We start from the raw sequence: 23,523 nt of genomic DNA, 5'->3' as shown, positions 1-23,523 counted from the left end.
GCGGGATGAGCCCCGGGAGCAGCCCCGCAAGGCGGGATGAGCCCCGGGAGCAGCCCCAGGAGCAGCCCCCCAACACAGGTTGTTTTAGCGCTGCTCTTACTTCAGTTGCACAACACGCCGAGTGCCCAAAATCCCACATTTACGCACCAAGATTCTTTTTAATATTGTATCAGGCACAATAAACTAACCTCAATTTGAAGGGGAAGTTGCTCCCTAAACATATATTCGCAGTGTGTGAGGAAATCTACTTTATTCCAAACAACTGGAAAGCCAAAGAGCACTTGGCATGCCCTGAACATACTTTGCTTCACACCTTGTGGTCTCTCCCAAGGAAAATGGGATGTTACTTGTAAAAGTTTCCCCAGTATATTCCAAATTACAAACTCCTGCCACTGGATTTACTCATGTTGTAGTCTCTCAATCAGGACTCAAATAGGCACATTCCCAATTTAATTCACTATACAGACATAAAGGAGCTGAACGCCTCAATTTAAGTTACTAGTGAAAACCAAAATAAGTTTAAACTGTCTTTGTGTAGATGGGGCGCTCAGGGACATGGCTTAGCAGGATGGTGTTGAGGGGCTCACGGTTGGACTCAATGATCTCCAAGGTCTTTTCCAACCAGAATGATCCTGTGGTTTCAGCTGGTGAATATGGTGCTCCACATACCATCTGGGGCTGGATGCAGGCACTCTGCTGTGCTGCTTTATCAGAGTGACACGGAGCCTTCCCTGGTAACTGTTCTTTCCGAATCGAGCTGAGATCCGCTCGGAGGGGCCCTCGATCCGCCCTGGCTCCCCGTCCCCAGGCCCTGGGCAGCAGGAGGGATGAGGGCAGCAGAAGGAAGAGCCCCCCAAGGGGGGCTCGGCCGTCGAGCGCCCCTCACACCAACCACCTCCCGCCAAGCAGAGGAGCTGCTGCAACCAACGACACCCCAACAGGCAAGCACGGAACRGGGCGGCTTGTTTTTCTTCTCTGAATCCCATTTTCCTTCTGTGTTTACAGCCACGGGTCATTACCAACCGCAAGGAAGTGAAAGCACCACCCAGGGGAGCCAATTCTACCTCCGCAGTACTTTTCCATTTAGAAGTATCACAAATCATCTTGCTCAAAGCAGCAGCCTCCACTCTGTACCAAGACCTGTTTGCACAGCATTTCCTTCAATGTAGCTCAAAGAATTCCCACACTGTTTCATTAGAAACACCACCTGCAGATCTCATCTTTCGGCATTCAGGTCTCTCAGAATCCACTTTYTGAACATGAAAATACATACACGTATACACATATGTACACACTCACATATACATATGTACACACACACACACACATATATGTACATACTCACTTTACTCCTTTTCGAGTTACTAGCTTTCCTGAAGTAAAGTTGAAAGCCTTTTCAAAACGCTTCACCTTGTAAGAGGTCATTCTGTGAAAGAACAAAAACACAAATGACAAAAAAAAAAACAAAAACGGCATAAATTACAAACAATCTGACACAGCACGACCATCCCAACGGAGAGCCCGGATGCTGACGCTTTCCTAAGCCGAGACAACAGAGGAAGGGGATGCACCAGGTACTTATCAGCCAGTGAAGCCCAACAGAAGAAAAAGCAGCTTCGAACAAGTCACGTGGAGATCAGGGTCTGGACTGCCAGCCCTTCCAAGCGGACCATGACCACATCCACGCGGTTCCACCACACAGAAGCTCCGCGAGGCACCGGGGCACGCAGGCTGGCACCAGGCTGGCACCCCAGGGGTGGCGCCTGCCGCTTCCTCTCACCCACAGCACTTACTCATAATGAAATCCAATGTCATGATTCCCAACGACAACCACCAGCTCAGTGGGAACGGGATGTCTAAACATTTTCCGAAACCTCCTGACATCATCTGCCCAGGCCTGCGGGAAGAGAGGCAGCTTCACTCCGCTCCGCAACACAGGAGAGAATCAGAAATACGCAAGACACAAGGGCAAGCTCTGCAAGACCTTTGCATTTTAAAACTAGGGGGAAATGAGGAGGAAAAGTGCTACAGTAGCACCAAAAATGAAGGGGAATCACATCATTACACCTCAGACYTAGCATCCTTGAAGTTTCTATCAGCAAGGAAACCTAATAAATATATAAATCCATGCACATCTGCCTTATTCTGCTGCTTTCTTCAAGAAATCCTCCTTTAGAAATAAAGTAGTCGTGTATGTCGTACCTGAGGCGAGCTCCATTTTCCTTCATCAAAGACATCTCCCAGAATAAAAACAATGTCTGGCTGCAGCAGCCACAGAGCAGTTTGGAAGGATCTCTCCATCTGCCATTCCCTAGGGGGAGAACACACAGGCAGCGAGTGGTGCCAAACCCACCCGGCGCGTCCCGACTCCGAACGCACCAGCACAGGCACAGGGAGCTCCTGCCGACCACGAGGGCTGAGGTGAAATCTCTTTAAATACCTAAATACTTAAATAAAGTGCCATGGGGACTTCCAAACTCCCCGCAGGAGCAACTCAGTTTAAAATCAACTGTTTATCTTGATTTGTTATAAATTTGTTCTGGCCAACCTGGCCGGGCTGTATGAGTGCATGGGGTTTTACTGTGTTTCTTCAGCAAAAAATTATGATTGTATCTTTGGCAAAATCAGTATTTTCTTGCAGCATTCTGCTGCTTCATGGATTGACAGAAACAGCGTGGCTTCTTGTGCATTAGTGTGGGATGGGATGATCTTTGCTTTTAAATCCTGTTTTGCCCCCAGTTACTCTGCCACGAACTGCTACCAGCTTCTCTACCTCTGCAGTTAAAGATACCAAAGGGATGGACACCGAAGTCCCGTGGCTCCTTTTTAAGGCATTTTATAAGTGACTGCCAGGCCCTGGAAAAGGCTGTCTGCCCCGCCAGAGTGCCGGGCAAGCGGTGCGAGCCGCGGCTCCCGGCGCTCAGGCAGCCCCTTCCTCACCCTTCCCRTTCCAGGTCATCAGCATCACTCCAAATCCAGGCGGGCAAGGGAGTGCCAGCACACCTGCTTCTTACCCCACTGGTTATATTCATACCACATTAGTTATAACCATCTGTCCCATTAGTTACTATTAACAGCTCTGAAATCRGGAGAGAGATGATGCCCAAAATGTAGTTATTACCTTCTTAGTTTATCCAGCCAATGTCCTTTGATTTCACCAAGCAGGTGGGTATCAGCTAAGAATAAGGCCTTCAGGAYTGAAGTAGGAATCTCTCCATCACCCTTGTGAGCTCCAGCTTTCACTTCCGGCCAGTGACATTGAAAAATCACCACATAATAAATTAAAAATTCACAAAATATGAACACAGAGCTTACGAAGCATGTAAGTTTTATCAGGAAACAGATCCTCCTCTTCGAAGGAAGAGTCCTCAGAGCGCTCGAGCTGGAATGAGGCATTGCAGCAGCAGCAAGAGAGTCTCTCCCAAAGGCCGAGTTCTCCTCGTGGAGCTCCTGGAAAGGGCAGGGCTATTGCCAGGACCCAGCTGGGCTCCCTACCGGTGCAGAAACCCTGTGGAGAACACACAAAATAAACCATTCACGTGGGCAGCGGGCACTCAAAGAGCAGGAAAAAAGGCTGGTCTCGCACAAGCCACGCAACACGAGGACGCCCGATCAATCCAAGGACCACCTCCAAAAGGGCTCRTTGCAAGAGCCTCCAGGAACCAAAAGGAATTTGCTTCCCCTCAAGCAAATGTGCTGGAGCCCTCCCGGGCACCAGCCTGCACACACAAGCAGGAGCAAGGGCTCCGTTTCTAGCAAGGGTCCAACACGCGTCTGAGCCTCGTGCAGGCAGAGACAGGGATGGACCTGAAGGGGGAAAATAAACCCTTGTAAGCCCGCAAACYGTTTGTACTTACAGACTTCTCCTCCCTGGATGGCTTGTTACACCACTGTTGACTTTAGGTCATTTTAAAGGCTAATGGGAAATAGATGCCCCTACTATGACAAGCCACAACCTTAACAGGGCTCTCTGTCTGTCTCACCTGTTCAGCAGAAGCTCCTGACCTCTGGCTCAAGGAGGAGCTTTACCCACAGTTTCACATTCCCARTTCTCCAACAGGCCTTCACAGAAACACCTCCAGTGGCCACAAGAGACAAGCATCCCACCCGAGAGGCCGGGGAAACCTGTCCTATGTTGGGGAAAAAGGCCTCAGGTGCCACCCGTCGCCTCCCCAGGGCTTATTGAGGAGGGCACCGCGTGTCTGGCAGACACACGATTACAGCTACCCAGGTACAGTGCACCAASAGCAGGAGGCACGACGAGCAAAGAGCAGAAAAGATCTTACTCCACGTGCTCATTAAAGGACTTTAGAGACATGGGAAGCAAAAAGCTTTTTCTTTTCCCTCGCAAGAGGACGATCRCTTTTGTGCACACTAACCCAGAAAAGGTCTAGCACGGGACCAAGGCCTGGGACCTCAATAATCATTGAATACCTCTGGAAAACACTGAATGGGAAATAAGCACTATTTCTATATGCTAGCAGGCAGGAAAAGGCCTTTCAAGATGCACTCCCTGGTTTCGACAGCTGCAGCTACCGAGCACTATCACAGTGAGCAACAGGCAGAGTCCCTTTGTGCCGACTGAACCGGGTTATAGCTGTGAATTCTCACTGCGTTTTAAAATTTAGACTCCAAACATTAGGAAAACTGGGACAACGATACAGAACCATATAAAAATATATAAGTATATATATATAATCAGTAGCATGCACAGAACAGTAAGTGAACTTGAACTGTTCCACAGACCCAAGCTTATTTGCAAAAGTTACTATCTTATTTTTCCAATCAAAGCTTCCATTTGATGATAGCCATTTATTTTCAAACACGAGCTTCTCCTAACAACACTGCAAAGTACGCACTCGTGAAAGAGAGCCACCAGCCTGCAACATTTCTAACACGCCTGATGTAAGGTTAGCACAACTAACACTTAACTGCAGCAACTCCCTTCTAGCTAAACTTTGTTCTACGTGAGACAGCCTCTGGTGAGACAGAACAATGTCATGACGCAGTGGAAGTACAAATAAAGCCAGATTAACTTGTTTAACATCAATCCCATCTATATCTCAATCAACCAGGAACTTAAAAACCAACCACATCTTCGTTTTAACATCTCACAAGGCCAGGTGAAGGCAGATATATTGGCTCAACGCTGCAACAGGGGTAAGAGACAGGAGAATTCCTAACTGTAAACACAAATTCATATGGCCTTATCCTGCCCAATCTATACCTACCTCTGAACTTGGAAGCAGACTTTGGTAGCCTTAGACAGTCTCCACCTCCAATAAAACAGGACTGAATTGCACAGAAAATGCCACTAAACTTGCATGAGACATGTAAAAAACAAACAAAATCCCAGAGCCCTGTGACTCCTCTTGTTCATCATGTACACAAAGCTTTAAGCAAGCAAGCTCTATCATCCTGCTATGGATGCTCAAATATTCTCTAGCAGCTTATTTCATCATATGATTTTTCACACACCAAGTTTCTTTAAACGCTGCCTGAACAGCTGCAGCCAAAAGGCAGCATTCAAAATCAGTGGGAAAAAATTAAAGAGTCAGATCCTCAGGAGCGTGAGGCTCCCATCAAAGGCAGAAGAGGCCGCTTGTAGTCCAACAGAAAGACAAATCTCCTCGCGGCGGAGCTGCCATTTTCCAAGGACAGGAGGGGCAGCGGAGACATAACCAGGCCGGGAGGAGCAGCGCGGAGCGTCACTTCTGCCCGCGCTCCCGGTCCCGCTGCCGCTCCGGGAGCTGCGCCGCGGATGGGAATGATGCTGCGGATGTGGACAGTGCCAGGGGCCTCCCAGCTGCCTTCTGGGAGTGAAAGGAGGGAGGAAAGAAGGAAAAGTCGGGAGAGGGGAGCGAGGTGGGCAGCACRGAAGGACAACAGCCACCGGGCCGCRGGYGCCGCTCGCTCGGCACCTCCTCCTGTGGGAACAGCGTGAGGATCCGAGCGGAGGCACCTCGGCCACCAGCACTCGCGGAGCAAAGCGCCCTGGGAAGGGGCTCTGCTGCTTCCCGGGGCGGGATGAGGCAGGAGCGACTSGGCTCTGACATCAGGGAGGCGAGAGCTGGCGCCCGCCGCGTTCATTCCCTCCGACTGCTGGAGCACGGAATGTATTTGCTAATGGAAAACTCATCCTGTGTAGTCTGCAAGCTGCAAAAATGTGCTGGGCACGGCCATAGTGCAGCCAGGGAGAAAGGAGCCAGGCTGTACACTGAAACTAAGGACAGGAGGAGAAATAACTTGGAACTCTAACTCCTGTGTCTGAGCATTCCAGACAAACCTTTAGAATCAGCTTGGGAATGGGGACAGCTACAGATTCATTTAATAATGTAACTGTCACACGCGGACTACACATGCTAGAAGTATAAACTTATGCCAGTAAACTGCGATAAAAAAATTGTTTAAGCAACTAATAAACAAAAGAAGTTTGGTGCTTTCCTTCAGCAGCTACGTGCCTTTTGCTTATAACGAACAGTAACTTTTGCCCTTGAAAGACTTCAATCACATACGCTCTTCTGTTTTCATCTGCCGAGTTCGCTGGCGACACAAACCTGTTTTCTCCCTCTCCTCCATCCCAGAAGAGGCTCTACCTTTGATTTCCAAGCAAGAAGATGAAAGCAAGAGAGGCCCCATACAGGCAGGTCCGGTCTGCAGGCAGGACAAGCAGCAAGGGGCTCTGGAGTTTTCTCCTCCCGCTTACTCGAGGCCCAYGTACCTCTGAACGCCTCCCATGCTTTGAGGAGAATTTATTTATTAACCTAGAGCTGCATGAAACTGTCGCAACAAACGATCTGGGACGCAACTGACTTCAGTCTATCACTCATGAGCCAGTAATGGAGCTTTATTAATCTGAAGGAATTGTGTTAGGGCAAAAATAGGCTTAGAATTTTATAAAATCTAAGTTGATAAAGTCAAGTTTTGACTTAATTCTCTTGATGTAACATCACAAAGGTGCAGATTTTCACCTTTCAAACAAGTATGAATACATAGAATGTCTATACAAATATAGATTTCACAGTAGTTGCACTCAAATCCAGGTTTCTAGTTCAAATCTCACAACTTTTCCTGTCTGCAGGCTAGATGTACACCTAGGAGCTGCCTTACTCCTTGTCTCTGAGGTAAAGACTTTGATTTTTCCATCACATTTCTGCCTTGCCAGTTGTGGCTCTCAGCATTGAGGTTTTTCAGCACTTTCATCACTTCCTCCCTCTTCAATCAAATAAAAACTTCTGATGAATTCTTGTTTTGATGAATTCTGTTTTGATGCTGATGCTCTGGCCTATCTTTCTGAATACATTATTTCCAGTTCTAAACCCTTCCTTCAGCCACAAATTTGAACTGCATATCATGATCTCTAACTGAGGATTTATCTCTGTTCCTTCCTTCATCAAATCCCTCTGTAATAACTTATTGCTCTATTAATCACCATATTTTTTTCTGTCTGCTACATTCTTAGGGCTGTAATTCATAAAGGCTACCAAATGTACTGATGTACTCTTACATAGTTCACATAGCAACATAGATAAATGGGGAAATTCTTCAAGTTAAAATAATAACATGCTTTTATTTTCCACAAAGGGCCCCAAGCCAGTTCTGCAAGGCGTGTACTTTAAAAAGACAGAAAGAAAGAGGGAGTTTTTGAAACTTAAAAGAAATTATACAAGCCACTTTATTTTTAAACTATATAAACAAAAATCAAAGGCACAAAACATAAAATCGTTTCAGAATGGCTTGTTATATTGAAACTGTATTACAGAAGACATAATGTTACCAAAAAAGTGGCACTACATAGACGAGCTTAGGTGTCAATATTGCAGTAAGCATGAAAAATTACGTGCAGCATTTACTTGCCATTAATTTAATAGTCACAAAGGTGGTGTTAAAGGAAGTCCATAAATTGCACTTATTTGTTTCAAGCACTTCTCATACTCATTATTCAGTTTCACTGATACCTGCACAGCATTCTTTAAGTCTTCTATTTCATCAAAAAATTCCTACAAAAAAGTTGTCAAAGTCAATCWATATGCATTCACTGCCTCGAACTGACTGTTTTGTAAATAACCCATTCCAAAACATGTAACTTAATCAGTAGTTTTACCTGAACCTAATTTAACCAGGAGATAAGTCCAGTGCCATAAACAGTGCCAGTTCAGTTATTATTAATATTGATGGCCTATTGCTCGAATGAAGCTACTCTTTTGCTTAGTTCCTGAAGCACATTGGGCATTTCTGACCCCAACAACCTCTAACTTGGGCAATTTCAGTCTGCTCACTGTTCTTGCATTTCCTTTATCATAAGACTGAAATTGCCCAAGACTTAGTTCACCCCTTCAGAATGAGTTCAGAATACTCGGTTTATGCAAACATGCAAGTTTAAAAAAAAAAATCCTGAAAAAATTAAAAGATCAATAAAATCCTAGGTAAGTACATTAAACTGAGTCCTCTACAGCGAGCTAAAACCTTTCAAATTTCCTCCCTCTTCACCTGGGTACACAGCCTACCACAACAGCTTTGCAGCACCCTCCCACTCAAAGCTCTGATTTCTACCACAAGTACAACTGGATACATTTAAATTCAAGAGAAAATAGCTTTCCTCTTACTGACATCATAGAGAAATAGAAAATATAATTTCAAAAATACTTTCAATATCTATATAAATACTTGYTGGAAGGCATTAAGACTGTTACAAGCAGTTACAATTTTAATTTAACAATGACAAAAATAAACTCTCATAAAGGAAACCAATTTGTTCAAACATTTAGAAAAGCAGCAACCTTAAGAAAATAATTAAGAAAAAAAAAGGTAGTACTCCCTTTTCCTTAAAAATAGTATTCCTGGACATTAAAATATGTTCCAAGAAGTCATTCATTTTTTTTCTTAAAAAAATATAAATTGCTGTTTATTTTAATGTGTTTTGCTTGATAATAGCATCATTCAGCCTAAAGCTAAGCTGCAGTTCAGACAGAAAAGTTAGCTTTACAAAAACCACCTATTCTTAAACGTATTCTAAAATAAATTACCTTGTCTAATCCAGCTAATTCATTTCTTAGTGCTCTCCTTTCTGCAGACAGCTTTTCATTTTCTTTCTTCAGCTTTTTAATCTCTTTCAACAATAGCTCTATAGTCAAATCAAAAATATATACCTTCAACCATTACAGTCAACCTCCCCCTCCCATGAATCACATTACAGCTRAAGAGCTGCCTACGTTTTGTGATATTAGAAAATTATGGTTCATCTTTTTAAAGTACTTTTTCTTAAAGTGATTTACCCTTAAGAATTGGCCCAGCACATTCCTAGCTAGTAGGAAAGATGAATATTTCCACACATTCTTAAAGGTTGGGAATATTTACTTTGAAGTCTCAGAAGGTACCTCACATGGATTGATTACCTGTTTCTGACCTGTGGGAGGGTCAAACAACCCATTGCTGGCCCCACATGTCCTGAATTTATCTCCACTACGTGGGCTTAAAAACATTTATGCTTCAAAGTCAAATAGGATTGGGGGAAAAGGATAAGGAATGTTATCCTGTGGGCTAACTTATGTGAAGAAGAGCGTGGCCTGACCAACACTATCTGTATTTGACCCACAGCTTTGTGCCAAAAGTTTAAGGAGTATTTTAAAGCTAAAAACAGATTCTTCTGTCAGTCAGTGTCTGACAGCCAAAGAATAGAGCAATGAGCACCATTAGCAACAGATTTGTCAAGATGCAGCTTAATAGAACAAATGATAAATACTACAAAATAGAGCCACATTCCCACCCATGATTACACCGACATACCAATTTAGGAAAGAGAGAAATGCAGCAAATACTTATTTTTATGACTAAAACAAAGGCAGGATTATGAGGTACTCTTTTTGCACAYCCATTTTCAAAAACGAAAAACATTTCAGATAGTGCAGGTGGAAGGGGAAGAAATGTTCTGGGGCACCCCTGTATCAGAATGAAAGGCATCCTTCTCTGGTGGGCATCCTGAAAGGAACAGCACACGAACCAYGTGCAGCATTACCTACATATTTACTGCAACACAACTCCTTCTTTTTGTATAAGTGTCTGCAAGATGTTACGTCTCCCTCTGGGGTTTGACTTCTTTTTTCAGAAACAGCTCTAGCCTTCTTAGAAACCTTTTTACATTCCAACTGCTCAGTTCTTTGTCTCTGCTCTCGAAGATTATGCTCTAGCTCATGAATTTTAATCTGTCAAGAAACTGGAAAGTGTTTAAAATTTACAGAACAAACATAGCTCAACTGAGTATGACTGGAAACATACCCTGAATGCAAATCCAGCAAACTCAATAGCTGACTTACAACTAAATTTAATCAAAAAAACCCTGAAAGGAGAAAAAAAATGCAGCAAGCAAAGTTGTGCATACATCAAATCTGCTTAAAAACAAAAACATTACTGAGCACAGGCACACAAGAAAGCATAAATGTACACATACAAAGATACTAAGCTTTTCCTCACTATGAAGTGTGCTTTTATGGCAGCAACTTCCCACTTCTGAGAAGAAGTTCATAAACATTTCAGGTACGAATGAATGAGGCACAAACACCTGAGGAAAGACAAATTAGTATGGACAGTTGCACAATATAATGCCTGAAGCAGGCAAGAGGCAATAAGCTCTTGGGCTTCTTGCATCTTCTTGCACCACTCCAGCTCTGCTGCCAGCCTTGCTGCACAGCCAGCCAACAGATCTTGCCTCCTGGAAAAACACTTTTSCCTTCTCTTTTTTGGTTAGCTTGCTGGTGGATTCCTGAAATGAAGAGCTTCCCTAGGCAAAGAGGAAAATATCAAGGCCATGGAAAGGAGAGAGGGAAGATGCACAGCTAGTTGGGAAGATGGATTGTTATGGTAAGTAGAGAGAAAAAAACAAGGAAAGGGGAGACAGAGCAGTCACAGATCACTCAAAACATACTATTTTCCCTTTATCCTAATGGCAAGGGAAGCAGGAAGAAGAAAAACAGGCATGGCCCAGTTTTATTAACATAAGAATCACTTTTTAGTCTACCTAACAAGTTTACGTTTGGCTACTTGACACCGCCTGCCACAAATGCTACTTACAGTGAGATTTTTAATTGTTTCACTTTGCTCCTGGTTTGTTTTGATTTCTTTAATGTAACGTTTCTGGAGATCATTATACATCTGAAGTAGTCTAAAAACAGAAGAAATGCATGAATTGCTACAGAATATGAAAGCTAATAAAGCCAGTACAACGAGCTGTGCATCCCTTCCAAAGAAGTGCTACCACCACTCCACAGAGACCACAGGGACTGGGGCTGTTTGGTGGAGATTTGCACAGAAATGTTGGGTTTGCGAAGGACTGAAGTGTGATTGCAAATGCAGGTGAGAGAGAGAATGAGAGAGCTCCAGAAGGAACAGCAGGGTAAGTTAAAAAATGGTGTGTAGTGACGACASCTGGTCAGTCAAAGGTCCCTGTTTCTGTCCAGCCCAGATGGCCACAACCTTTATGGACAATTCTTAACAGGAGACCCTACACACTGGCCACAGGAGAGTGGCATCAAGCCCAGAGCCTGTCACATGTGCCATCCTTTTCCCTGATAGCACAACAGAAATAGCAAGAGACCACTCCTAAACGATATATATATATATAAAAAGTCTGCCCCAAAACTTATTTCTTACCATGTCTCATCCGTTTCCTATTGGTGGTATGTGGATGCAAGAGACTGAGTGAAATCTCCAAGAGAATGCACATGAGTGGGCAAAACCAACTAACCTACAGCTTTGCCATTTACTATTACCTTTGCCTTTTGCACAACCTTAGGCTGAGTTCSGTTTACATTAACTTCCTACAGCATTTCAGAGAACTGAACCTGCATATATGAGGGCTATAACCCACAAACTGACACCCACAAAGAGTTTACAGACTGTAAAACCAACCCTGGCAAAACCGTGGTGGTCCAGGGGGGGACTGAAAAGAGGGGCCTGAATCCACAGTAATAGGGAAAACCTTAATTTAATCTGTATCTATCCAGAGTCCACAGCCCAGAACTCACCTTCTGGGCAGAAAGTTGCCTTTGAAAGAGCAGAGCATCGTATTTGTTTTTAAACCAGTCTACAGGAGGATGGACCAGCTCACGTGCCCAGCTGCTGGGTTCTTAGAAAATTTTAATACAGTTTTTATTAAAAATGTACCATTTGCATAAAAATGTTGTGTTTACAAACTACAGTAAGTAGTCGCTTCTAAAATCGATTAGACTCAACACAAAATCACTTGCGTGGCTTACTTTGAAAACACTATCTTATGTGTTATGCATGTATATATATATATACACACATACATGTACAGGTTTAAAATATATATATCACTGACTATAATTTTTGTTGTAGTTTTATATTCTAAAATTGCATTCTTCCCCTCTCTTCCACAGTAACTTCCTTAGCTCATTTAATTCTGCTCAAAAAGAGATGTGCAAAGGAATCCACTCTGCTTACAGGGAGCACTTCTTTTCAAGAAAAAAAAATATATATATWTATATWWATATAWAWATATAWAWATATATWTWTATATATWTATWTWTWTWTWTATWTWTATATAWAWATATAWAAWATATATATATATATTCTGTAATTTTCTATTCCATAACATGGCAAGAGTCTTCTAACCTCTTTCAAAGGCTGAAAGCAACTTTCACTAGAGTCAAAAAAAAAAAAAAAACCCAACTGATTTATCACGAACATCATCTCCACACTACAGAGATGGGAACCTGCTTCATTAACTGAGCAAAGMAGCAGGTCGCTAGGACTCACCTGGCACTTTCTCTCTCTAGATTGAGGTCCTTGTCCTTAAGCCATAAGTGGGATTCTGTTTGAACTTGAACACTTAATTGAAATAAACAGAGCAGTTTAATACAATTAGATTTTATGAGTTTAATTGTAGTCGTATAAAAGAACTGAAAAAGCCTAAATTAATTTTCACTTTGACTTTGCAACAGAAGTTTCCCTATAGGATGTTAAATGCAGCAGAGCTTAAACTTGGAAATTTTACAAATCAGGTACCTGAATCCTGACAGGGCACCTTCCAAAACTTSAGTGACACCTGAGCGACTTGAGAGACAGTTTTCAGGTTTTCAAGGTCGCAGCTTCCAGCTATTTTAATCAGTGCTGATGCAACTGCACTGCTCTTTACCTAAATAATCCTAAAACTCTTTGCAGCTAGGCAGAAACAGCACAGGCTTCCCTAGTAAGTATTAAGTTACTCTATTATGACAATGACTTTTGCTCAGGTTGCCCCAGCCACCCTTTGCTCCTCTACATCAGTGCCTCCAGTACCAGTCACCCCCACCAGCCTGTTCACAAACTCAAAACAGGGAGATAAGAGCTAAGTCACATGAAGAAGGATAACACTTTTCTGGTTACAAAAAAATAAAATAAAATAAAATAAAATAAAATAAAATAAAATAAAATAAAATAAAATAAATAAAATAAATAAAATAAAATAAATAAAATAAAATAAATAAAATAAAATAAATAAAATAAAATAAATAAAATAAAATAAATAAAATAAAATAAATAAAATAAAATAAATAAAATAAAATAAATAAAATAAAATAAATAAAATAAAATAAATAAAATAAAATAAATAAAACAGTAGCCCTTACTCTCTGCTTGGGACAGAGCTGTGCACTGACTGCTGCACGTGAAGCTTCCCTTGGAACTGGGCCAAATTCTTTTCCAGCTCCTTGTTTCTCACCCGTAGCTTCTTCAGCTTCTTGAGCAACTGCTCGTTTTCATCACTGAGCTGGAAAGCAAGGGGAAAAAGAAAAATCACGCCGTGTTTCCTTCCAGACCAAACCTTAACGGGACTGTCAACGTCTCCAAACGGGACTTCCTCACGCAAAGCCCACGACCTTTGCCTTCAGCTTTACGCGGGGACAGGGCGAAGGGGCAGGGGCAGAGGGTACCTCTGCCCGCACCGGGCTGGGGCCCCGCTCGAACACGGAGCCACGCAGGGGCCCACTCACTTGGAGGCACCTGTGCACCGAGGGCAGCGCCATGGGCGGCGGCGGCCGACGCGGGGGAGAGGCGGCAGCCCGGACCGGACCGCACCGGACCGCACCGGAGCGGAGCGGAGCGGAGCGGAGCGTCAGGGCCGACCGAGGGGCCGGGCCGGGACCGGGCCGGGACCGGGACCGGACCGACCGACCGGAGCGGCCGGCGCAGGCCGCGCCGCGCCCGCCGAATGGGAGGCCCCCGCACAGCTGCCCCAGCACTGCCTGCACCGCTCGCGGGCAGGCGCCGCCGCCACCAAGCAAACGCGGCTGACACTGAGGCAGGGCATGACGTCACGTGTAAGCGCCCGCGCTCTAGCAGGCCCCCCGTTGCCAGGGAAACGGCCGCGGCGCGGCCTACGCGGGGCCGGGTCCCGTCTGCCCCGCGCGGCGGCCCCGGAGCGGCCGCTCCCCCCGCCCCCCYCGGCTCCTGCTGCTCTTCCAGAGCCTCCCGCCGCCTCCGCCTCCCGCGCAGCCTCCCGCGCTTCCTCCCGCTCCCCCGCCCGCCGCTCTGGAACTGCATTCGCTGCCGCCGTGAGCCGCAGCCCTGGGGCAGGCATAGAAACACCCGAGCGCTGCTGGCGCCGTTTTTAGATCTCGTTAATTTTGTTGTAATCTTTATTTGCCGCAGTAGTAACCGTGTGGGATTGCAGTGCTGCTGGATACGGGTGCCCGTGGGCCCCTATGTGTGTAGATGCACGCACGGGACTTCCCGACCGGGCCCTTCCCGACCGGGCCCTTCCCGACCGCGGCACCATCACCCGTCACAGCGAGGCGGCCTCCCGGCAGGTGAACCGCCCTGTCTCGGGCGCCCTGCTTATGCACAGGCTTTTCTAACTCCCTAGGGGTAACTCCCTTACAGACCCACCAAGCCTTTGTGGTTGTTCTCTTCGTGCAAAACGTTGCCTTTTAGCCCACCACAGGTTGTCACCTTCTCCTTTTTTTGTTGTTGTTTTTTGGCAGGTCCCACCTGGGCCMCCTACCTGATCCCAGGGCCTGGCCGCGCCATGGAGGAGCCCATCAGACCCGAGAGCAGAGGCGGGAGCTGCCAGGAGGAGCCTCCGGGCAGCAGCAGGGACCCCGCGGAGGGCAGCGGCTCCGGCGGCCGCGCGGGGGCTGYCCTGGGTCGGTGGTGGCACTGGGTGCCTGCGCCCCACGGCGCTCCCTGGGCCCCTCGCCGCCGCCCGGCGCTCGCTCCGGGGCGGCAGCGTGGGGAGAGGTGGGTGCACGGACGTGCCCGAGCCCTGCCCGGCCTCCACCTGCCGAGGCCGAGGCCTCCGTGCTGCTTCCCCACCTGCAGGGCAGCCACGCCAGGATGGCCAATTGTGGCGTGACAAAGCAGCCCCTAAACAGCACGGCAGCAAAACTGCTGCTTCGGTGAGAAACTAATGCTGGGTAGATTAGAAGCTGAAGGAGCAGCACTAGCAAAACTACACAGGTATTTCGTGATGGAAACAAAGAAGGCCGGGCTGAAAACAATGCAACTGTCTGCAATAAAGAGAAAGACACTGCGAGCGCAGCAGCAGTAGCAGAGCCCCTGTCAGCAATGCAATGGTGCTGCAGGAAAAGGCAAGTTCCTCTTTCAGAAGGACTAGCCATATCAAGACTCAGCTCTGTTTAGAGGTGTCCAGCGTACACAGGAGCTCAGGTATGGTCCTGAGAAGAGACCAGAAGATAATAAAAACGTGAYGAGGTGTAAAGCACAGCATATCAGGAGAGGCTAAAAGGACTGGGTTCGTTTAGCCAAGAAAAGAGAGACTGCCAAGGAACCTTTTATCTGTCTTTATCTTTAGTTGTGTAAAGCACGGCAATAATCATTCTCTATGTCCTCTAAAGGGAGAATGAATGGAAATAAAGTTATCCTGTGACAGAGATGATAGAGGCTAGATGGTAGAGAAGATTTCCTTAATATCAAGGTAGAAAAATAAATAGTGCTTTACCTTCACTCGATGTTTTAACAAACTATCCATCAGACAGTTTTGGATACTGGTATATTTAGTACACATGGCATACTCTCATACAGCAAGTGGACAAAAACATCATTTCAAAATCTCTTCTAGTGTAACATTTCTGTGATTCTGCATCATTAACAACAGCAGTTTATTTATGTAAAAGAGCGTGTGCACCCATAATTCTGATATCTTGCAAAACTGCTTTAAAAATCACTATTTTAAAAGAAAGTTTTAAATGACAAAGGAAAGCCTTACTATAAGGTGGTGTTGTACAGAAAAATCAGCATAGTAGGATCCTGCATATCCAAGATACCAGTTTCTTACTGTAGACAGTGTAAGGAGAAAATATTTTTTTCCTCAGAATTGGGAATTGACTCCTGAGTGTTCATAAGTGATTACTAACACAGAAGGGAAGGCTACTTGAATATCAAAGGATCGTATTTATTGCAGAACCTGCAAGGCTTGCTAGGCCTCATGTTCCTACAGTACCCGCATGATTGGGCTTTTTTATTACTATGGGTGGAGCAGTAAAACAATAAGAGGAAGAAGCAGAGAGGGATTAATCTGAGGCTGCCACGGAAGCGAGAACTGGCACAGAAAGAAAGGGGCAGCATTGGGCAAGAACTCAGAACAAGCTAGAAAGGTAGAAATAGAAAAGAGAATGAACCCAAGATATGTCCTGAGTCATTCTAAAACATGAAATCCGCAGACTCCTTTTCTCTAGCCTTTCTACAAACACAATGACTCAGCCTGAGCTTGCTGCCCATTTCCTGCCTACCTAAGAGTTGACAGCAGTGCAGCAGCTATGCACCCTTTTTAAGATGCAAACATTTTTAGAACTTGAAAAACTTACGATTGTAACATCCCTATTCTACAGGCTTGAAACCAGCACAGAGCAAAGTTGGGAAATGAGTCAAAAACAGAGCTAAAGGGGAAAAAAAGAATTACTAATTTCTGTTCTTGAGACTGAAGTACACATCCTCCGTCTGTCCTGTTTCACTGCCGCTGGCACAGGAACTGAAGGTAGACRAAGAAGACAACAGCCAGGTTTCTGAGCTGTGCAGCAAGACCTACAGGGAGTTTGTGTAAGATTCACATTTGATTAAAGCACTGATTCAGATGACCTCAGAAAATTACCYGTATCTTCAAACTCTTACAAAAAACTACAGTTGAACCTATTGTAGGTTCTGTCAAACACACTATAATAAAGTGGCCATTGATTTTTGGGTGGCTCCACTTCAAAGTTAGCATTCATTTTGCTACATTAAAGCTACTCAAAAGATTTGCAAAAAAGGCCCAAGGCCGGGAAAGACCGGAAACCAAATGCCAAGGCTTCCAAAATCAAATGGTAATGTTAGCTTGCATGTACATACAAACCACAGAGAGACTTTCATGTACTTAATTAGCAAATGCTCATTTTCTAGAGATATTAACAATACATGTTTTTAAAAACTTGTCTGCACCAGTAAATATATGAAATGCTACTGCAATATTTACTCCCCACTGTAAACAATTACAGCAGAAGCATTTCCCTACACTATTATTCAGTTGCTTGGTGAACAYATGCTTTTTTCTTGCATTTTGTTTCCAACCCAGCAGGGTAAGAACAGAGATGCATTTCATGCTGGCCTATGTGAAAATGTCAATTGATTCCAGTGGTGCTGAGGCTGCTGCTTGTTGCCAAAGAGCAGGAATATGACCCACAGCACTATTTTTCAGCTAAGCGTGCACCAACATCATTGATTCAATTTGTCAGAAAAGCTCTGAACATAAGATTAGTTGATGCAATCCTACAATCACTCCAAGCATTTTTCTCCCATGGAGATTAAAGGACACTGTGTTTCATTTTGACTCTCAGACATACTTCCCATCCTCATGCAATTTTCCAGGAATTAAATTCTCCAGTGAAAATGTATATGCTCTTGTAACAACACAAGACATTTTAATCTGTCCCAAACAAATTTCTCTTTTATCTGGTCCACCAGCTGTACCAATAGGGAGTCCAGAGCCTCTCTCAGAGTGCAAGATGTCCACACKCCTGCAGTCGTCCTGCCTGTTTCGTTCCTTGGCACAATCGGTGCTACCAATCTCACAGCCAAACACGAGCTGAAAATTAGGAACAATCTCAAGCAAAATGGCCAACACAGGAAAAGAGGTTCCTTTCTCATTCTTGTTTTGAGCTTGGATCAGAAAGCAATAATCCACRGTTTGTATTCAGGAATCTTCCCCTGAATAGGGAGCAGGAGCGTGCTTCTTTTTCTGAACCTTGGCACAACTATACAGGAGAACTAACCATAAAAGTCTGGAATTCAGTTCAAAAGCTGAGCACGTTTCCAGGACATTAGTATGAAAAGCACAAAGATCTTGAGTTTAGACTGACTATTTGCAGAATTAGAAATCATCTTTAACACATAAGAACAAAGGGAAATCAGTTTAATCATAAAGCTGACAAACCAATTGGGGTAATGTTTTTTAAACAAAAATAGACTACAGATATCCTTGTTGCAGTGTCATGACAGAAGTTCTCTTTTACAGATAATGATAGAAAAATCAGATCATAACACCAGCTTGTTTGGGATTTGAGGGATCTTTTTTTCTTTCTTAAAGTATTTTCAGTGAATAGTGTTCAAAAATTATAATGGCATGCATGTGACAGACACTGCCTGTTACTTCTGCCTTCAATGCTAGGGGAAAAGATTTTTACCACATCTTATTCTTGATCCACACACATTCCTTAGAGAGAAGAGCAACATCTTGAAACTCTATCACTTCTTCCACAGAGCTCTCTGTAGAGAATAAAAGCATCTTTCCATGGAGAATCAAAGGCAACCACAGYCCAGGAAAGCTATCTTGGCCATAATTCATTCTTATAGTTCATTTTTATTAATAATATTTGGCTCTCAGCACTGTTCACCCCTCTGTATGTGTTACACCTCTCAGCGTAGCCATTGTGCTTAGCATTAATAATTCCCCTCCAGCAAACCCTGCAGGACACCATTTTATAATTAGATCTGCCTGTCAGATCTTGGAGCCAGTGTCCTGATTTCCATGTTAACAAGCTCCCGGGACAGACTTGAAGGCACAATTCCACACCAAATGTTTGAGTGACTATTTTTCTCTAATGTTTTCTTTACAGTGGCGAGTTTGTGGCAGAAGGGAGCATGTGGGGGGCACTCTCCGAGCAGTAGATCCAGGAGCCCTTGAGGATATCGAGGATATYGAGAGTATCAAGGAGAGAGGTACTCACGATATGGCTGTGAATGGCAGGAAGTGAACACAGGAAACACCAGTGCAGCACTGAGGAGTGGTGCAGGCTGGAGACACACTAATGAGCAGCACGGAAAAGGCTGCCAGGGCTGGAAATCCCTATTTGTTTCTGATCAGGCRAAACCAACCGTGATCAGTGCACTTCTTCCAGGGATCCTAGCAAGCAAAAGGAGACTCCAACTTGCCTTCCCTTCTTGTAAATTCAAAAAATAGCCCAAAAATCAGGGCCAAACATCATCTTTATCCCCTATAAAATCTATCACTGCAACGTGACCACTGCGCTCAACTTAATATTATAATTTGCACAAACCAAAAGCTTGTCATCTGGGTTACCTCTTGAAGGCAGACTCGGGGCCAGACTTCATTCTTCATGAGATACTGATAAAAGCTTCAGGGAAAAKGGCTAGATACAGTAACCAGCAATTTTATATGACTAATCCAATATAATCCTATGCTGTCTAAAAAGACCATCTGTACAGAATCACATTGAAGTGCTTTAATAGCAGTGCAGCAAGTCACTGGCTGTCATGCTGAGGAAGTGCTCCTTTGCCCTGTCAAGCTAATATTTCCAAAAGATTATTTCTCTCTTCTTCCTCCTCCTTTTTTATTCAAGCTGTTAGTCACTCATTCTCACATGCAAATCCCTATTAAGGAATCATCARTCTAACCTGTGAAGTGACAAGGACTCATATTTGGAGACATCTGTGGATTTCACACTGATGGCTGCTTAGCTAGAGGTGGCCACCCTCTCTCTCTGTAAAAAATACAGCAAATTTTATTACATCACCGCAGTGTGCAATTACTGTCAAAGAGGAGCATGGCAGGCTGTTGGCTAAGGCATAATTAAACACATTGCAGTGCAGCAGCTTCCCCTTGGGGTGACCCTGCTTTTCCGTGGCATAAAAGTCCCAAGACTTCTTGGGAAGTCCTGGAGCACCAAGAGCAGCCGTGCTGATAGGAACCCTACAGCAGTTCAGAGCAACATCCAGCTGAACCGCACGTACATCAACAAGGACTTCCCACCCTGTGAAGCAAGCAAGCCAGGAGCTTCCACCTGGGCTGGAGAGCACATTTCCACTGCTGAGTGCTCCTTCTGTAGAGTGAGGAGGAAGCCTGAGCTCTACACGAAACCCGCCTAGGCTCAGGAGCGGGCGAAGCACCCGAGACCAAACAACGTTTCAGGTTCAGCCAGGCTGAGTCTATTTCGGGTYGACAAGATTAAACGCGTGGCATGCGTGAAGGTTATGAAAGGCATGTGCAAGGAACCGGCCGGCATTTAGGGCTTATGAAAGATCAGAGGTTACGAAAGACCTTGGCAGTGGAAAAGGATGAGCAGAGAGTGTGATGCAGCGACGGGGAGCRCCCTGCTCCGGAGGGAGCGGAAGTYGGGCAGCACCCCGCAGCTGCCGGCGGCAAGTCCGGACTGACTCGCAGGTCTGGCTCAGGAAGGTCGGAAAACATTGCGCCAGAGCCAGGATACTAGTAATACAAATCAGCCACAGAGATTGAGAACAAGGAAGAGAAATCTTGCCATCTCTTCAGAGCTCTTGCAGAGAACTACCTTTTTTTGGTTTTTTGCAAGTGTTTTGAAGGTCTTAAAACACTACCTACAGTCGCTGATTTTGTAAGTATTTGTTCTYGGATTTTTTGTTCCGGTTTAAGTCACAAAAGAGTAGCCAGAAAGCAGGTGTAAAACCTGAGGGTTCGGCAACTCATATTTAACTCTCTGAAGTTCAGCTTTTGATGATCCTTTCAATGCTACCAGATCCTTTAACACTGCCAGGATGCAGGGAAGGTTAGGGAAATGCTATGGAGCCAAAAGGAGTCGCTCATTTCCTGCAGCAGCAGCATTTCACCATGTGCCAGGTCCCTCAGGGCACCCGCAGCTCCGCCGCTCCCAGCMCAGGCCCTGGCTGTCCATGCCAGCCACGGTGCCCTTCCCGGCTCCCAACTGCCCATCCCGCAGGAACAAACAGCCCTCGCTGCACCCTGGCCCTACCCCCAGTGAGGGTATTTCTGCGTCCCACCGGCTGTGCTGTCGTCTAAGCGGCCCTACAGACAGCACAGCTAGGAGGACGTTTCCAACGCCCCTGTGGCAGCATGAGCACGACGAGTATCATGGCAGGCCTAGGACACACGGTGCCGGCATCAGGGACACAAGGGACACAGGGATACCCTGCATCGCTTTCTTGTTGGCCACCAACCCAACAACGACAACCTTTTATTTCAAGAAAAAAGAAAAAAGATACACACACACACACCACAGAAAACTGTTGGTTTTATCATGGTTTCAGTTGCTTCTAAGAATATAAAGCCACATCTAGCAGCACATTTGCTTATTTACAATAGTTTACTAAGCTTTTCTTTTTTACAGTACCTAACCAGCAAATATGCTTACCAGTCTGGCTCAGCACAGAAACTCTCTAGGCAAGGTCCTGAGGTCCTGCCAAGCTATGCCGAGTGTCAACGAAAGGCAAAAATGTTCATAATCTGGAGGCAACTGAGCAGGTAAGAGCACCAAGGAGATGAGAAGCAGAAGTCACCAGCTAGCAAGTGGTCACTGGCCACTGRCAAGTGTTTGGTGATGGTCGCTTCAAGCAAACTTTGATTATTGCAGACTTGAAACAAACTTTAAGATTTATGGCATTATTTATTTTCCCAAAGCTTATCACTGTTTTTCCTCATTCAAAATGAGGAAAAGGCTTCCTAAGGAGACCGACAGGCTTGCTGTCTTTGGCCATAGCACAGCTATGGCCATATATGTCCATGGCCATAGCACAGCTTTGAAACGTAAAGAATTAAATTCCTGCACTACAATCCACAAACGTTTTGGCACTGATTTTAGAAGGAAAGCGTTTTATTTGGACTGGATGATCTTCAAAGGTACCTTCCAATCTAAATTGTTCTGTGATTCCAAAAAGAAACAAACACTTATTTCCATGAACTACAGATGGCAGAAGAGTTATATCCCTCTCATCCTAAAGTCATCCTTACCATACAAGTTAAAAGTAAACAACTAAAGAATCTAAAATAATCTCGAGTCAAAATCTCTGTGCTTAGACACTTGAAACTGTTATCATTCCAGGCCCTAGAAAATTCACATTTGATTTTGTATTCGTACCAGGGATAAGTGCTGTATTTACATAGTTTTCTTAATGCAAATACTGTCACTATTTTCGGATTTCTGTGCTAGCTAATCTAATAGGTTGTGAAAGGTGCTTGAAAATGAAACCCTTGACCGCAAAGCAGGTGCAGAAAGACAACAAAAAGCAGTGTAAATACTCAGTGTATTTAATGCCTTTTTGAGAAAGCTAAGCTGATGGTTCTTTTTTTTTTTGTCCTCACTCAATCCTTGCACTCTTTTGTTCAAACTAACAGTAAGTATGCATCAAAATAAATCACTTGGGAAAGGCTTATTTTGGCAGATTAGGTTTCCAATATTGTTCCTTTGACTGCAAGTCTCACAACGTGGTCACTGTGCTATGGAAGTATGCATTTACATGCTTGGGCCACTGCTTTCTGTCAGGCAGAGTGGGAATTGCTCAGCTGTCCCCCACTGCTCTTTGCTCTGTAGGCTGCCACACATCCTGCTTGGGCTCCTGCAGTCACCGGAGCCATTCTCAGTTCTCATCTTCTCTTCAACAAACCCAAAATGACGCACAACAAAGACAACTGCAAAACAAAACCTCAAGAGCCAGGCTTCAATTTTTAATACTTTAACAGCAGCAACAGCAATACTTTGAACCCCAAACACTGACGAAAAGCTCAGTCTTACTCTGCGCTTCAAATCCCGAGCGCTAATGAAGGGCTTGGTTCCGACTCTTCCCACGCGGCCGCTGCTTTCCTGTCCCTGTCCTTCCCAGGCAGGGCGGCCCCTGCACCCCGAGCTCAGCGCCCCGTCCCCGGGCTCTGCCCCTGCCCTGGCCTGCGGGCGGGCGCCGGCCGCCCCGCTGGTGATTACAGACCCTACGGGACAGGACAGCGGGGCCCAGAGGCAGCCAGAGCGCCGCCGAGGGCGGCGAAAGGGGCCGCAATGTCAGGGGCACGGCCATGTCAGGGGCACAGCCATGTCGGGGCGCGCCGCCATGGTGGGGGCACGGCCATGGCAGGGGCACGGCCATGGCAGGGGCACCGCCATGTCGGGGGGCACAGCCATGGTGGGGGTAACGGCCATGTTGGGGGCACGGCCATGTCGGGGGGCACAGTCATGGCAGGGGCACGGCCATGGCATGGGCACCACCATGTCGGGGGGCACCGCCATGGTGGGGGTAACGGCCATGTCGGGGGCA

The 23,523-nt window shown here is 45.3% G+C and overlaps 2 protein-coding genes across 5 annotated transcripts in view; one reads left to right on the top strand and one right to left on the bottom strand.

The window, feature by feature from the left end:
* The window catches only part of MPPE1 (metallophosphoesterase 1), a 26,849-nt gene extending 3,819 nt beyond the window's left edge, over positions 1–23,030 (bottom strand). Inside the window, exons 1-6 of one of the 4 annotated variants that reach the window (XM_026033857.1) lie at positions 23,010–23,030; positions 13,626–13,765; positions 3,122–3,508; positions 2,203–2,311; positions 1,794–1,897; positions 1,346–1,426 (exon numbers count right to left, since the gene is read on the bottom strand). In XM_026033857.1, the coding sequence (XP_025889642.1) occupies positions 1,346–1,426; positions 1,794–1,897; positions 2,203–2,311; positions 3,122–3,396 (569 nt within the window). In that variant the 5' untranslated portion in view covers positions 3,397–3,508; positions 13,626–13,765; positions 23,010–23,030. Of the gene's footprint in view, positions 1–1,345; positions 1,427–1,793; positions 1,898–2,202; positions 2,312–3,121; positions 3,509–9,026; positions 9,104–13,625; positions 13,766–13,988; positions 14,055–23,009 lie in introns of those variants that run through there. The other 3 variants (XM_026033855.1, XM_026033856.1, XM_026033858.1) reach the window with 3 other exon arrangements.
* A 340-nt stretch (positions 23,031–23,370) lies between these two features.
* Positions 23,371–23,523, top strand: part of IMPA2 (inositol monophosphatase 2) — a 19,470-nt gene continuing 19,317 nt past the window's right edge. Inside the window, exon 1 of the mRNA XM_026033871.1 lies at positions 23,371–23,397. Within this exon, the coding sequence (XP_025889656.1) occupies positions 23,371–23,397 (27 nt within the window). The remainder of the gene's footprint in view (positions 23,398–23,523) is intronic.

The sequence above is a fragment of the Nothoprocta perdicaria genome, unplaced genomic scaffold (genome assembly GCF_003342845.1).
Source record: "Nothoprocta perdicaria isolate Ctin4 unplaced genomic scaffold, notPer1 scaffold_134, whole genome shotgun sequence".
Taxonomy (NCBI): domain Eukaryota; kingdom Metazoa; phylum Chordata; class Aves; order Tinamiformes; family Tinamidae; genus Nothoprocta; species Nothoprocta perdicaria.
This window is presented reverse-complemented; position numbering and strand designations above follow the sequence as displayed.